This window comes from Passer montanus, unplaced genomic scaffold (genome assembly GCF_014805655.1).
Source record: "Passer montanus isolate IOZ18808 unplaced genomic scaffold, ASM1480565v1 scaffold7, whole genome shotgun sequence".
In the NCBI taxonomy this organism is placed as follows: domain Eukaryota; kingdom Metazoa; phylum Chordata; class Aves; order Passeriformes; family Passeridae; genus Passer; species Passer montanus.
Genome location: NW_024372147.1, coordinates 7,291,903 through 7,308,245, shown reverse-complemented (window position 1 = coordinate 7,308,245; position 16,343 = coordinate 7,291,903). Strand labels below are relative to the sequence as shown.

At 39.8% G+C, this 16,343-nt stretch overlaps 1 protein-coding gene across 1 annotated transcript in view; it reads left to right on the top strand.

The window, feature by feature from the left end:
* The window catches only part of SH3GL2 (SH3 domain containing GRB2 like 2, endophilin A1), an 89,555-nt gene extending 84,976 nt beyond the window's left edge, over positions 1 to 4,579 (top strand). The window contains exons 8-9 of the mRNA XM_039729901.1: positions 527 to 657; positions 3,090 to 4,579. Coding sequence (XP_039585835.1) covers positions 527 to 657; positions 3,090 to 3,289 — 331 coding nt within the window. The 3' untranslated portion in view covers positions 3,290 to 4,579. The remainder of the gene's footprint in view (positions 1 to 526; positions 658 to 3,089) is intronic.
* Positions 4,580 to 16,343: the final 11,764 nt, after the last annotated feature.

Here is a 16,343-nt window from a genome sequence, read left to right as displayed (position 1 = left end):
ATTTTGAGAGTAGGGAAGAATGGACTTTTGTCCCTTTGTGAAACAAGTATTCCAGATTGCAAATTAACCAAGTCTGCAGCTGAAGTCAGTACATTCCCACAGAGTCTTCTTACAAAATGACAAGAGTTGGCATCAATTAACTGAATAAATAATGCTTGCAAGGATTTAGGAGCAAAAAGTCATACTAAAAATGGGGACAGGGATGTTTCTCTAGCCCTTCTCTAAGCACTGATAGTCATATAACAAGTTTTTTTAATTATGAGCTCTTTGTTTTTGTTAGACGAGAGGAAGATCTACAAATTGCTAGGTTTTCTAAAAGGAATGAAGAATTAACAACTTACAGCACAGTCACATCAGCTGGTTTTGATAATTTAAACTACCGTTGTAAACAAAAAAAACTACTCCAAATTACTCAACTTGTTTACTACAAATGATTAGTGGATGAGAATTTCAGCCTTGGAAATAAATGTATTTGGTGCTTCTTGTCTGCAAACAAGATATTGACTCTGCTGTGATGTCTTGGCAGAATAAAAGAGGCATCATCTCAGCCCAGGCGAGAGTACCAGCCCAAACCCCGTATGAGCCTGGATTTTTCAACTGGTGACAATACACAGCACAATGGAGGAATATCCCATGCCACCACACCCAAACCATCAGGTAATGTCAGAGTTTTGTGTCCATGCAGAAGCTGCATGCTGTCTTCTGGAAATTAGTCTTTCCATGAGGGAAAAAGAGAATAGGGATGGTATATAAAAGAGAGATGTTTGAACTGTTGTTCCTTTGGAAAGTGTTTACATCCTCAGGCAGGAGAACAGAGATGGATTATCTACTGCTTTAAATGTGTCTTTTGGTCAAAAATTTATTTTGTCTTAGAAGATTACCCTGAAATACAGATCTTTACAAAATAGTCATTTAGAAAACCAAAATAACAATTGAAAGTTTTCCACAAAAATCCAGAAACCTAAGGCCAGCAAGACCTCCATAACCATATCCTGCTTTTTAAAATAAGGTATTACAACACAATGAACCTGAAAGTAAAAATAACTGAAAAGAAAAACTAAGCTATATAAACTGATTTCTTTGTTTAAGTAGGAGCAGCACAAGCAAGATTAACCATTAGTACAAGTGTACATAATTACTATCTCAAAGAATGGTTTATTTAATATCAGCATATACCATGGAGGCCTTACTATTTGTTTCTTACACAATAATGACCTGTTATCCCATGGTACAGTGAGGGCTGGCCTCTGTCCAGACCCTGATTTTAGTTATTCCAGTTTACCTCCGTGACAATTGCTATCATGTTCCACCTTGCAAGAGTAGGTTTTTTTCACTAGATCTTTAGTCAGGATTTCCTTTCTTTCCTTCACATCCTGATGTGAATGTTTGATTTTCTCCCACATATAGATAGGAAGAGTATCTCCATTTGGCTCTGAAAACTTGAAATTATCTTACAGAACCTAGCAAATTCCTAACAATCTCCTGGCTATGCTAACAAGGAGAAGGATATAATGGAGATTCCCTGTGCATGAGTGTGGCTTGAGTCTTGCATGCTAGAGCTCTCTTCATTCCACCAGTAATTTTCTTCTTTACTCCTTTTTCCTAGTGTCATGAACAGTTGTCTGTGCTCAGCCAGAGCAGACTGACGTTTATGTATCTCTCCAGCATTTATATTTCCCTCTTCAGAGAGCTGTATTTAACATTTTTTTCAGTAGGGCTTTTATTTTGAAGTGTATATTGGTTTCAGAGGTACGCCTTCTTTGAAAATCCTTGAATATATGTTTGGAGCAATTAATTCAAAGAGTTTATTTGCTAATTCTTCTAAATTTCAGCTGGTAGCAATGAGGATACCAAACATGTTGTAAGGCTTGTTGATGTCGGCACAGTAGTCTTCGTGACAAACAAACCAAAATAGCCTCTGAGCATTATGTAAAGAAAAGAAAATAAGGTTTCACTGTAGTATTTTAAAAATTAATCTGGTATTTGAAAAACTTGCTCTATTGAGATCTATAGAAATGGAAAAATTTTCTTCTAAAATAACTCAAGCATGGGCCTTCTAACCAGCGTGAGTGTTCAAAATGAAGATGCAGAATGTTTGAATCTGAAACTTACTCATCTCAAAGCCAGTATTCATGAAAAAGTAAAATATATATTTTTAGAACTATCATTATGGTGAAGTGGCATGTGTTAGTTCATTCAGACCACTGAAAATGTGTGAACTTTTACTATGGAAATTCAGGGAGGGATATGATTTCTTACAATTTAGTGCTGCTCAATCCTAAATATTTTGACCAGTAACAATTTTGGTTTTGGTAGGCTTGAAGCTATAGAGACTTCAGGGGGAGGGAAGAGGGAGTATATTTGTTGATTTCATATAACATATGAAAATCCAGTCAAACTAATTACTTAAATAATAACCATTAGCTATCTTAAAGAGTTTATGGTCAGATGTTCCTCACCTAGCATATTGGAAAGCTCTGAATTTCAGACTTTCTGTGGATCTATCCTGATGGTTCTGCAATAAAGTGTTTTGTGGGAATGGGGAATAAAAGTCTTTGGAAGTGTGATACTAAAATTAAGAGGATTAGGAGCATATACAGTGGTATAGCTGTAGCAGTGAAATTTCCAAATAAAGGGCAAACACGCAGTTATATCTGCACTGTTGTTTTAAGCTACCACTTACACTGCTTACCTGAGGTAAACAGACAAAACATCTCTTCGCCAGTAAAGCTGGAAATATGTTAGGGGTTTTGCTTAATATTTTTTTTGTGTGTTTTATTAACAAACAAAAATTAGAGTCCAGATTTTATCATTGTTGTGGTTTCAGGTCTGGGCTTGACTATAGCTTGGTTCTTTTGGGATTCTCAGACTTCTACCAGCAGGCACTCAGAGTAACTGAAGACTGTCAGGAGCTAATAGTTGTCTTCTAACAAATTTTGGCAGTCTAAATATAGGTATAATCAAAGAACTGTCATCACAATATTAGTGAGAACAGAAACAGCAAAATCTGCCATAGGTACAGTAGTAAAATGGGTACTCTTAAGTGTTGAGATTTTTAAGCATGTTGTTTCTATGTTTCTTCTCCTTAGGTGTTCACATGGATCAGCCATGCTGCCGAGCTCTGTATGACTTTGAACCAGAGAATGAAGGGGAGCTGGGATTTAAAGAGGGTGATATTATTACCCTCACTAACCAGATTGATGAAAACTGGTATGAGGGGATGCTTCATGGCCAGTCAGGTTTCTTCCCCATCAATTATGTCGATATTCTAGTTCCATTACCCAATTAGGAATGCTGATGCACCACCTCTGACACAGATAGCTGTGTCAGTACCACTGCTTTCAAAATGCTGCTTCTTACACCTTACAAGTGCAAACTGCAGTGGTTAGAGTTACCGATTCCTAATGAGCATCTTTGGTTTACGTGTTGTCATACTATGTGGTGGTGATGCGTTGTATCTTCTGAGCCAGCATAGCGTGGATTAGTTTATTGACTGTGCTGGCCTGGTAGTAACCAGAGCCATTAGTGAGGTGAAACAGGGAAGATGATGGCAAGCAAAGCAGGTAATTCATAGTGAAGTAGCAGAAAGTGAAGGTGGTGTTGGGAAGATAATGCCTATCACCACCGTATTACTTTTTCAGTCTTAGTTCTCTATAAAAAGAGGGAAAAGTTCTTGCCATTCCATCTTTCCCTTCCTAATGATACAGTTCATACAGGTCTAACATTGACTAACCAGAATTGTATCTTCCAACCAAACTGACTGGCTGGTCTCACAGAGAGAGCATAAGTGTAGATCCTCTGGTTTCTCAGAAAGTGAACCACTGTACTGTGTGTCCTGCTGCTCTCTGCTAAGTTTTATATTCTTAATTATTGTTAAAAGGCCTATTTCCCTCCAGAGGTAAACTGTAAGCTATCAAATGGGGATTCCTGTAGTAGAAATGTTGGACCACAAACCACCTGAATTTGCCCTTCAGGAACTTTTAGCATGCTCACCAAAATGCCAGTAAATGGGCAAGATGGGGAATAAAACTGGCATTTATTAATGTTTCTTGTCAAGTCTTGGCACAAAACCTTGCTGCTTAAGCACCAGATATCCTTTGTAAACTCATTCACCGAGGAATACAGTAACCAGCCAAACACAACCCTCATTTCATTTGTTTCTGTCTGCCATGTGTTCTTTGAACATCATTTGTGCATACTCTCTCCTCAATGAGGACAAAATAAAACATTTTATTTTTCTGTTGAGCAACTGAAGACATGGGCTGTATATATAAAAACATTTCCCATCTGTTTGGTTGGTTCTTCTGTATTCCTCCTTCCTGCACTTGGTGTGTACAGTGCTGTGCCTAGCTTCTTGGCATTCTTTTGGTAACAGTTGCAGAAGTTCTGTTAGTTTAGTTATCCAGAGTTCTATTTATCTAAATTGTACAGACTCTATCAGAGGTTTAATGTGCTGCTTCGAATGTGCCACTTCAGTACTGGATGATGTGAAATGAAGACAATTCCCTACTGCTTAATGTTTAAACTATGTAATGGAAAGTATTGTTATTTCAAATAAATGCTGAGAGAATAACTAGAATGATGTTGTGGATTATTGCTTTGTTGCTTTAAAATCTGCTTTGATAACTTCAGCTAACAAGAATTTTATTTTAGAAAGCATATATCTCATTTCCTGCAAATGTGAAAAATCTTTCCCTTTTTTGGCATTATCATTTTACTTCAGTCAAATAAATCTCATACATGTAATGGCCTTTATAAGCAGGATGAATTTAACAATGACCACATTAAATTAGTCTCTCAGTGAGTAGCATGCTGTCTTGCAGATACAAGTTACTGCTTATCAAAGAACCCTGGCATCCACAATGCTAATGAAGCTTAAAGACTTGGCAACTTATAATTTATTTATGGTTTAAGTAAAAACAGAGATATTGTTACAAGCAAAACAGACTTGACTTGGAGAAAACTTATTTAAACAAATTCAAGTATTTTTGTGCAGTGAGAACAAAAAGACTCACTTTTCCTGTCCCAGTTCCCAAGCTCAAATTCACTCCTGACTCTCCCCACCAGCTGCTCACTGGCATGGGTACTTGTAGGTGTACAGTGTACATACAGGCACCTCTCTGCTGCTTCTCCCTCCTATTTTTTTTCTTCCTTTTCAGTAGTGAGTCGAGCACAGGTCTCATTGTGACTATCTGCTGTTGTTTCATGGACTGTCTCCACCTCATTGTTCTTCAGCCTTGGTGCTCCCTCTGCTAAGAGTGTTTCTCACTCTTATTTTCCCCCTCTTCTGCTCTCTGCTGTACGTTCATATCCCAGTGCACGTCGACAGAGACTGACAGGGTAGAAGAGTCTGTCAGAGATGGCACCTCATTCAAGGCTCAGTTCAAGGTCAGGCTGGACAAGGGTCTGAGCGAACGCATGTAATTAAAGATGCTCATTGCAGGGGTCTTGGGCTAGGTGACATTTTACAGTCCCTTTTAACCCAAACTATTAAAAAATATACATACAGAAACAATTCCTGTAACTTTTTATTACAGTTCAGTCCTAAATCCTATGGCTGGCCTCTAAGGAAGTTTCTGCCAGTGACTGGAAGAAATCTGTTTCAAACTCAATGGATGTGAAACCATTTTGCAGATGCATTAATGGTGCCATGCAGTTACTGTTAGTTAGTATTACTATAAACAGTTACATAACTAAAAACTATGTTAGTTATCAAGGCCTAGCAGACACAGGTACTGCACTGACATACCCCTGTTTTGTCAGATTATAATTCTGTAGCATTTCTGGAGAGCATGCAACCACAGGGCAACAACAGAGATAAATTTACATGATGTAGACCAAAAGAGTGGTTGGTGTGCAGTGCTGCCCCACCTTGCTGAGGGGCCCTGTTTTTTAAGATGTAGGGAATGGTAGTGTCTTTTAACAAATGAGACCAGAAGGATTGTACAAAATAGTCATCATGATGACATGGGCCTAGTCTTGACATGTTGCAGAATTCTTGGCACTTCCTTATTACTCTGTTCTGTGTCTCCTGCAGGTAATAACTAAAGAATGCTTTATTCCTGAGGTAGTGGGATCAGCATCTGACTTGGCTAAGAGAGGAATTACCAGGGATGACAAAAGTTTGTATCTAAACATTCGGTATTAGGATAAAGACAGTGATCCAGAAAAAAGCAGAAGGATGTTTGCTTTTGCGCATCAGGTAGTTCAAAGCTTTGCCTATGGAGCTCCATGACTTTCATTCTAGAATCACAGAGGATATGATGTTGATGGATGAAATATTTTTTCTCTGGGAGACTTAAACCTTCTGTCATCCTCCTTCCTAAGGTGTATGTTTGCAGAAATATTGTAAAAATATGACATGGGTTCCTAGTTACCAAACTTGGCTGCAGAACTGCTTGTCACAGAAGAAATTGGGAAGCCTGCCAGCACTGAGATATCAGCTGCCAGATATAGCTAAATGGTTTGATGTTGGTTTCTTTTTTTTTTCTTTTTTTTCTGTTGAACTGTAAGGTTCTTAGCCTGTACTATTTATTGCAGAGTGAATCTTTGTGAAAAAACATAGCAAAATACCCCAGCAGTTCGCTGAACAGTTCTCCATCTAAATAATGAAGTGATTGAAATTGTGAGGTTTTTCTTCTTTTAGAATAGCCTCTTCCCTCCAGAAAGAAAGATGGGAGTCACATCCGGAATTTTGTATTTGAATCTGGCTTACAGGCAGTTCTCCCCTTGAAGATAGTCATACTGCTTTCTCCACATGAGCTACTCTGGCAAAACTTGAAAACTGCTATGAGGACTTCTTTTCTGGTTTCACACTTGTAGGTCTTGCAAATCTTTATGGCCACTTCTACACTGAGTAATAGTTCTGTTTCAGAATGCATCCTAAGCTTCTCATCTCTCAAGGATTCAGGTGCATGTAGGTCAGTGGAAATGGTTCTTGTCCCAGCACAGGAGTAGGCTGACTTTGTGATAGGCAAATGGCACAATGAATTTGGGTGTATACTCGGTTAACACTGTTTAAAAGCATGTACATTTTATAGATGTGTTTAATTTTCTGTAAAGCAAATTAGGTAGGTTGTCATAGCTTAAGCTCAGAATGTCTAGAATGTTCTGTAATTATTATTTTTAATTTTTAAACTTTTAGCACTCTGGTAGTTCAAGCAGATTTGCTGAAATTTCCAGAAGGCTTTTCGGTCTTTCCTTGCCATTTGATCTAACATGTTGCATAAGATGGGAACAGATTTGTCATACCTATTCTTGCTGTGCACTGTAAGGTAGAGAAAATTTCTAAGTTGTTTATCTTTGTTAGTATTTTCTTGAAAATGCAGCACAGTGGACCAGTCAAAGAAACAGCAACTTCTGCTATGCTCTTGAATGCTCTAGTAGTTCTGGGACACACACGGGAAGCATCTCCCTTTCAGGTGCCTCTAGGAAAAACAGTGGACAAGCTGAAGTCCTTGTAGTGAAAGCCATCTCCTGGCCCACAGCGCATTTGGTGGAGTAATGGCAGCCAGCTTCATGCTTCTTGTTCTCCCTTGCACTCTGCTTAGGGCTTGTGTCTTTCACTTTCTCTCCACCTTTGGTTAAACATGGAATTGAAGCACTAATAATGCAGGGAAAGATAAAGGGGCTCAAGCTCCTCTGTCTCACCTCATCTGTTAATGGAAAGGTTCCAGGAGAGGCTGGGACAAGATCTGCTTTAGCAGTGTCTGCAGATACCCCTGTTACTTCTTCAGGTCACTGTTTGAAACTGGAGGATTCAGCAATTTATCCAACCACCATCAACAATGCTTATCTAGGGGCTTTCCTGTCCCTCAGCAGTCACTGATGAGGGAGACATCCTGTGTTCAGAGCCTTCACATGGGCAGCAAGATCCTTCAGCAGGCATTGGCTGTAATGCACATCACCAAGACAGCTGCTTTAGTGGAATTTCTAATAAATATATATAAGCTGGAGGTGCAGTTTTCCCAATTTTTAGGGTTTTTTTCTTTAAGAGAGGTAGAATTTACTTTGTTTCTGTTGGAAATGTAAAACCATAGCATTGTAAAAGCAGGTATAAGCTGTGCATTATGACTCTGTGTGACTGTTACAGCTATAATGGCTGACTGAAGTATTTGAGGGGTACTGAGGCATCTAATGGTGGATGTGCAAGTAGAACTCAATCCAGTATGCAGTTAAATTTTCTTGACTTATGTTGAGATCTGTTAGGTGACTTGATCTTCAGTACATCTAAAATGTTGAGCAAGAATTGGAGCACTTAGTCTAACTGGGCAGTCCCATTCAAACATTTCATATATGCGCCTGTCTGGATCTCCCACAGATCACAGTAGGAAGAACCCAGAAGATCCTGGGTAGGAATGTAAGAGGTATCATATGCCTGAAGCTTCAGCTCATGTATGGGGTTGCATGGTGAACAAGGCCTTCTTAGCTTTAGAAGAGGGAGAAAGGAAGTTTAAGCTGCTTTCTTAAGTAAGAAGTTTTACCAGAACCATCCTCTCTTATTGCTGGATTTTCAGGTAATAGTAGAAATGAATACTTCCTAAATCATAAGGGAACAGCAGAGTAAGAAAAAGAGGGAGGGATTTTATTTCTTTTCTGTTCTTCTAGATTAAGGATGTATATTCCTGGAATTTCTCTATTTTAGCCTGGAAGTCAAACATGATCAGAGATGATCCTAGGACAAATACCACACAAATAGAAAAATAGTCATAAATGGAAAACCTTGATAGCATAATTTAATTCTTAACCTTGAGAGAAAAGGTGGTCTCTTGCAGTCCTTTTACATTAGGCGGCAATGGCTTGTAGGCAGCTGCAGTTGCTATAATGCAAACTTGGACCATGAGGAAAAGAGACAGTATGATGATAGCATCAGTGATGATGTCTAGAGGAAGCTGAAGATTCATCAGCTTCATCAATCCTACAGAGATCTTCTGATCAAATGTTGTACCCAGTTCCTCTGTGGGTATGGGAAAAAGTGGTGCTAAGGCAGCAGATCAGTTTCTGCAACCTCTCTAATCAGGTGCTTTAAAGTGTCGTCTTCCAGAAGCAGAACAAACTACAGATATAAAGTAAGTAGAAGGCAGCAATGTATATGCCATCATTTTAACACTTCTGATCAAGAGGATAAAAGGGCTTGTGCACCACAATGTTGAATATGACAGAGCAGAACTGGTATCTTGGCTATGTGTAAATCTGAGATAGCTGTTAAAAATGAGTAAGCTTCCAGGGGTTGGACATTATAGATCATTTCACCACATCCTCAGCATTCCTTCTCCCAGAAACTGCTCCTTGCTTTAACTTTAGAGCATCACGAAGTTATTCTTTGCTTTGGGCTGAAGTCCAGCAGCATCTCATGGGGTTCCCAAAATGAGAAGGTCACATGCTACCTGATCAATTTTAGGTTCTAGGATGGAACTCAGCATAGATTTGATTTCTCACGCTGATGGAGAATTGTTGCCTGGGTAGTGCATTTAGATTTAATTCTGCAGCTGTGCAATAGGGATGATAATAATTCCATATTTCACAGAGTGGTTGAGGGTGCATATAAATATGCATAAAGCTCTCAGAGTTTTCACTGTGGACCTGTGGGGAAAAAAAAAAAAAATCTGTTGTTTTCCTGTGTCGTGGTTTGGCCCAGAAATGTGTTTCTGGAAAGGTTTAGGTCAAGCCAATTGGTAACTAGATCTGAAGCTAGCAGCTGTGCTGGCCACTGAGATTTAGATACACCTCTGAGAACACACAGGGGTTAAAAACAGAGCATTCCCAGAGGAACTTCCTCTGGGAGCAGGTGAACTGGTCTGACCTCCTCCCCCTGCCCAGCTGCGTCTGGGTGGGGGAGGGGGAGGCCATGCGGCCTGAGGGGAGAAGGCCAGAGGCTCCTGCAGGAGGAGGGGTGGAGAACATGGGACAGTTTGGGCAGCCCCCCTGGGAGAGAATGGCAGAGACTGTGCTGGCTTGGAATGTGATATCTCATGCAGGCACCACTGCCAGGAGAAGGGCAGGGGGGCGAGGTGAAGGGCAGGGGGGCAAGGTGCCCGCTGACCTCCTCCCCCTGCCCAGCTTCGTCTGGGTGGGGAGGGGAGGCCATGCGACCTGAGGGGAGAAGGCCAGAGGCTCCTGCAGGAGGAGGGGTGGAGAACATGGGACGGTTTGGGCAGCCCCCCTGGGAGAGAATGGCAGAGACTGTGCTGGCTTGGAATGTGATATCTCGTGCCGGCACCCGCCAGGAGAAGGGCAGGGGGGCAAGGTGCCCAGCCGCTGGGAGACCAGGCTGAGCTTTTAACCCTTTTAGTGTTGAAACAATGGAAGCTGTAAAACACTGATCTTCCCCAGCTGATAGTTAGGAGGGGACGGAGGATGGGAAAGAAGAAAAGGTTCAAGTAGGTGAAGAAAATACCAGCAGATGAGAGTGCCCCAGATAAAAGAAATTATTGGAGTGGCTTTGGCTGAACTTTTCTCTTACATAGCCACGGGCGAGACCAATTTTCTTCTGATAATAGAGAGACTACAGCCCTGGGGGAGGTGGTTGGCCGTAGGCCAGGAATGATAAGGCCGCGAGGAGAAGTAGAGAGAACAGAGACTGAAGGGGAGGGTGTGGTGGAGCCCTCTGCCTTCAGCAGAGAAGGATCTCTGTTCTCGAGATCCAGACCCCAGGGGAGTGAAAATATGAGGGGGACAGACGTCCCAAATGGTAAGAGGCGGCCATTTCTTGAAACTGGGCGACAAAGCATTCTTAAAAGGACCCAAAGAGCAGTCTAGATCCGTAGACTCTGGTGAGAGCGCAGAACATGGAAAGAAGATGGTCACCACGGCAGATTTTTCTTTGGGCTGCTGCCGCATGTGACACAGAAGCACAGGAGGTTCCACTGTGTTTCCAGGGGAAGCCCATGGTGTAAGAAGAAGACTTCTCTCTCTTGATGAACTAAGGAGAAGCTTGTGTGAAAGAGGGTATTAGACTGAGAATCGATGTGTTAGAGGAGATTTGAATGTTAGAGAACTGAGGGGAGGAAGAGTGTTTTGAAAGTTCCATTGTAAATTGTTGTGTGTGGTTTTTTTTCTTTTTCCCATGTTTTTGTGTTGTAGATTATTAAAGTGTTGTGTTTTCCCTCCATCCCCAATTGGGAGCCTGCTTTGTTCTGTTTCTGAGTCACGTCTCACAGCAACCATTTTAGAAATACACCTTTCATGGGGGCCCTGGCATTGTGCCAAAGTCAAACCATGACATTTTTGTTGTTTTTTTTGTTTTGTTTTGTTTTGGTTTTTTTTACTATTAGTTAGTTTTAGCTAACTAAAACAAAAAAAATTCGCTAGACTGTAATTTTTTCCTTTTTACTTAAACCTATTCAAACCTACTCTAAACTAAACACTCAAAAAAACACCAGCAACTCCACCTGTAACACCCCTAGCCAAATCTGAACCACAACAGTCTAGATCCGTAGACTCTGGTGAGAGCGCAGAACATGGAAAGAAGATGGTCACCACGGCAGATTTTTCTTTGGGCTGCTGCCGCATGTGACACAGAAGCACAGGAGGTTCCACTGTGTTTCCAGGGGAAGCCCATGGTGTAAGAAGAAGACTTCTCTCTCTTGATGAACTAAACACCAGCAACTCCACCTGTAACACCCCTAGCCAAATCTGAACCACAACATTTCCAACACCAAAAAAACTAATCAAAAACTAAATAAACCAAGCTACAACCCAAAAAAAGACTGTTCTGAGTTTACCTTTTTTTTAAAGCAATAAAAAGTTTTATTGTTTAATATTGTTTAGTTTCTTTTAGTTTATTTAATAAACAAATTCCTTTCCACTTTTTCTCCAAAAAACACATTTTCTCCCAAACCAATTAAAAAAAAAAAGAAACAATTAAATCTGCTTTTATAAAAAAGCCCCTTTAAAAATTATCTCCCAAACTTACCCTAAACCAAAACAAATACACCTTTTAAAACTGTGGTATTAATCCAGCCAAAACAAAATTTCTGCTTTTATTTAGGCCAGACATTTTTCTTTTGACAGTTTAAGAATATTTACAAAGCAGTAATACTCTAAACTTCAGTTGAGAGTATGAAAACAGAATTAAGCTGAATATGTCTTCCATTGAATTCTGGGATTGTGTTTGGCAAAAAAGAAGTATTAATGCACTGCAATTTCATAGCTATCTGGAGGTCAAAACATTACCACTTCACTAGACTGTGCAGCTAAGTGGTGAGGTGCTTGCCACACCTTCATGTCTGAGTAATACTGCAACAAGCATTGGTGCTTCTATTTCTATCCTGATTCTCAGCTTGAAAAAGTAATAAATAATGCTGATCTTGCACATTTTTCATTTCTTTATGTCTAAAGGAACTTCATGCAATTCCAAAATTCCCTGTAACCCAAGAAAATCTCTCATTTCCTGCTTCTCTGCAATATTGAAGTATGAAGAGTGGTATCAAGAAGCAAGTCTGCTTATCTGGCTTTTATGCGCACTTTGAGAGATACTAATACTAATGCTAATATTAATACTAAAACCCTGGTAGAAACTGGAATCACCGACATGTGTTAAAATCTTCCTCCCCACGTCAGACACTGGATGCTGATGGTCAGCAATCAGCTTCTGGCACACTGAAGCAAATGTTTCCATTTTGCACAACAAGGTTTTAAATTGATATCTGAGGCATCTGTTTACTTGATGTTTGTCTCCCTTTTGATAGTGTGCTACTGACAATCTTTTTCTAAGCTTAACACAGGTCAGTAGCCCATTTTTTTGTCACAGCTCCTGTGGGGAGCTAGAGCAGGAAAGGATCGTGCAGAAGCAGGACTTTCACAATCCTTGCTGAACTTGTAGGCTCTCATGAGATGTAGACAATTTAACGGAATATTCTTGGTTTCCATTTTCATAAAATGCTGGAAAGCATTTTGCTAGTTTGCACCCCTACACTAGTTGATGATGCACAACCTTGCAGCATTGTTGATGCATTATGATCGTGGTTTGCTCTGACGCACTCAGCAGCCACTGGAGAGGCCAGTCTCTTCAAGCTGCATACAGCCTATGGTACCACCACCTTTTCAAGACGTGGGATGGATATAAATCTGTTTTTAACGAGTGCAATACGTTTGAAATTAAATGCAGCAGTCGATCTCTTGTATTTTGGACGGCAGTGCGTTACAAACGCCTGATTTTTGTTACTGTTAGTGCTACCACTGTGAGCCAGTAGAGGGCACCCCGATATTTCATTTTAGTGTTACTTATAAATAGATACGCTGTCTCTGAAATTTAAAGTTTTAAGGGATACTCTTAACAGACGTAGTGACTTCTATAGATAATAGCTATTGTACAACGACAGTTTTGAAAGTCTGCTTTTTCAATATCATAAAACCCGAATATTAGAGTTTTAATTCCCCAAACAATACAGAAGCCCAAGCTGTGGAAATTGCTAAAGTTCACCCTATTTGCTTTCATCTGTCACATTTTCATAATGTAGGTAATTTTTTTTTCCATATGGACCCTCAGAATTAGTTAATATAATACACCTAAAGATTGAAAAGTCCTATAAAACAATTGAATAGCATCCACATCACTAATCTGTTCTGTATAAAGTTATTTTTAACTGTCAGCTTGCTACAGATCACTCCAGCACAATTTTTTATTACTTCAGTCAGGCACATACACACTTAGACTAAATTTTTTATCCCCTCTATCCCATATAATAACAGAATTGCAGATACTCACATTCAGAAAACATAAAATTAAAAAGAAAAATCTGAATAGGCTTTGAAATTGTTCATTCAAGCATGAACTATTTGTCAAAAAGTCCATCTGTCAGCCTTTAGCTAGAAGGAGAGTTGCTTACTTTGGGCCAAACTGTCTCAAGGAATATATTAGAGTGCGAATATTTTGACAGGTCATAGCATCTTTCATCTCAAGTTCCCTAAATATTTCACATATATTAATGGAGGTTCCTTCTAGTAGCAGAATTTTTTTATAACTAGTTTATATTTGAGCCCTTGAGGAATAAGTGATTAAAACCTCTTTTTGCAAAGTGCGTTTTGAAATTGCTATTTCAATGCTCACTGTGAGCATAGGGTAATTTCAAATGTGTTTTGTTTTGTTTCTCTAAAAATGCTTTAAGAATAAGAGAAGGTGTGGGAGCTAATACTGTCTAAGATTTTAATTAATTTGGAACTTGACTGCCAGATATACGTGCGAGAATAAGGAATAATAAGTGGTTTTAGGAGTAAAGTTAAATTCTCTAGGGACATTCCAAAAGTTACTCCTATTGGTAAAGAGCAAAGCTGAAAATACCTCTTAGAAATGCTGAAATAGGTACTCTTCATAGGAAATCTTGAAGCCATCCACATAACTAGATTGTAATCATATCAACCTTGTTCTGATGTGCAGAAGGAGAGAGAGGACAGAGCAAGAAAATAATAAACTCAGGCACTGGAAACTGGTATAGATGAGGCAGAGAAGATTCAGGATTTCAAAGGTACAGGAGCAATGATGGCAAATCATTGCCAAGTGTCCCTGCATGACTCCACCCGAGATGTCATCATCAGTGCCAAATATCATCATCAATGCCAATGCTTTGAAAATGTGTCTTTGTCCAGCATCACACAGAGACACATTTTCTTTAGACTTTCACTACTCATAGCTATCATTTTGACCATTCAGAATTAATTAAAAAGAAAAGAAAACAGTCTGACAAAAAGAAACTAGGTCTTTTTGTGTCCTTATTGGAACAGAAAAATAAGTGAAAAACACAAGAGTGGGGATAGAGCTCCATGGATACAGGCTTCTGTTTCCACCAGCACACCACTGTAGGAGGGAAGGCTTACAAGGGCTGCTCCCGGCATGACAGTGTCAGCACATTCCTTGCAAGTAACATGAATGTGCAAAGTGGAAATGTTTTGTTGATGTGCTCTGGAAAATCCCTTCTAGCAACCAATCTTTCTGTCTTTATCCCTTGCTCCTTTCAAAGCATCATTAGTGACAGCAATTGTATCAGCTAGCTCTTTGTTCCTGAAGACCTAAGGGAATTCCCTACAGTTAAATCTATCTGGATAACAAAACACAAGGTTTCCAAGGAATATGCAGTCTCAATGCTAAATTATTTGGATATTCTGTGCTGTGATAGATTCTCAAAACTTCTAGACAGTACAGATAGCAAAATATCTTGTGATGGCTGAAAGCAAATCCTTTTCATAGGGTGTTTAAATTTTCATTCTTTTCCAAATATTTGATATTTTTGTCTAAAAGTATTTTTTAATTGCTGCAGGGCTATTGCAACCATTTCCCTAAGGTACTTGAGCATAATAAGCCACAGTGACAGGCAAGCAAGCAAGAAAGAACTGAGTGGAATGAGCCATAGTATAGCTCATGGATAAAAACTGACAGGAGAACAACCCCTGAAACAGCTGGAAAGGCCCATTGTATATCTGTTTGAGACAGCATGGGGCTATAAACATCCACAGCATTAAGAACTTGGGGAAGCTGGTATGTGGACATCTGGCGCCATGAAGAAACAGAACATCCAGAATTCAACTGCAAAAGCATTGTCTGTCAAGTCCTGAGGCAGAGCCCATCACGGAGCCATTAGACAGTGTCACTTTTTCTGAATCCTCAGCATTCTAGCATGAAACTCCGTGCATGTGTACATGTGTGCAAAATCCTTTACCTAATGTTATAAGTAAAAATAAAAATTGACCGAACTGTAATAAAAATAAAACAAAAAAATTTATTTGCGACCGTATTACAGTCCCGACAGCCACCAATAAAAAAAATGGACAGCACAGACCCTGGGGATACAGGCTGGGTGGACGCAGATCTGGCCTCTCACACCGAACCTCCCTTCGTCCACACTTGCTGCAGGGACAGTCCTTATACTCTTTTACTTGCCCGTGGCATAGTCCTTTTGTCTCCTTTCAAAGTCCATCATATTCATGTTGGTTTCTTTCTTCACTCAACGCTGCACAAAACCTCGTCTGGGAAGAGGGAAATGTTCCTCCTCCGATTCCTGGAATCCTGTATTCAGGTGCAAGGTGTTGATGGCCCTGGTTATTTCAGATGTGTATCTTCATGGGCCATCATCACTGAGCGTCCTTCGGTACATGCCACCGTGAACGACCAGGATTAAACCCTGGCCCCCCCTTTAATAGCATGTTTGATACATATATCTATAATCCATTGGCACAAATTTCTATCATATCCCTAACACCTAACATAGTCCATGCTGCTGGTTTGGTCCATTTAATAAAGTAGTCAACTCATCTACGTCATGGTATCTGGTGTTCTTGTTCCCCCATGAGATTATGTTATTATCAAAGAATAGAAGTTACCTTCAAAATATTTTCTCCCTTTTTATGAG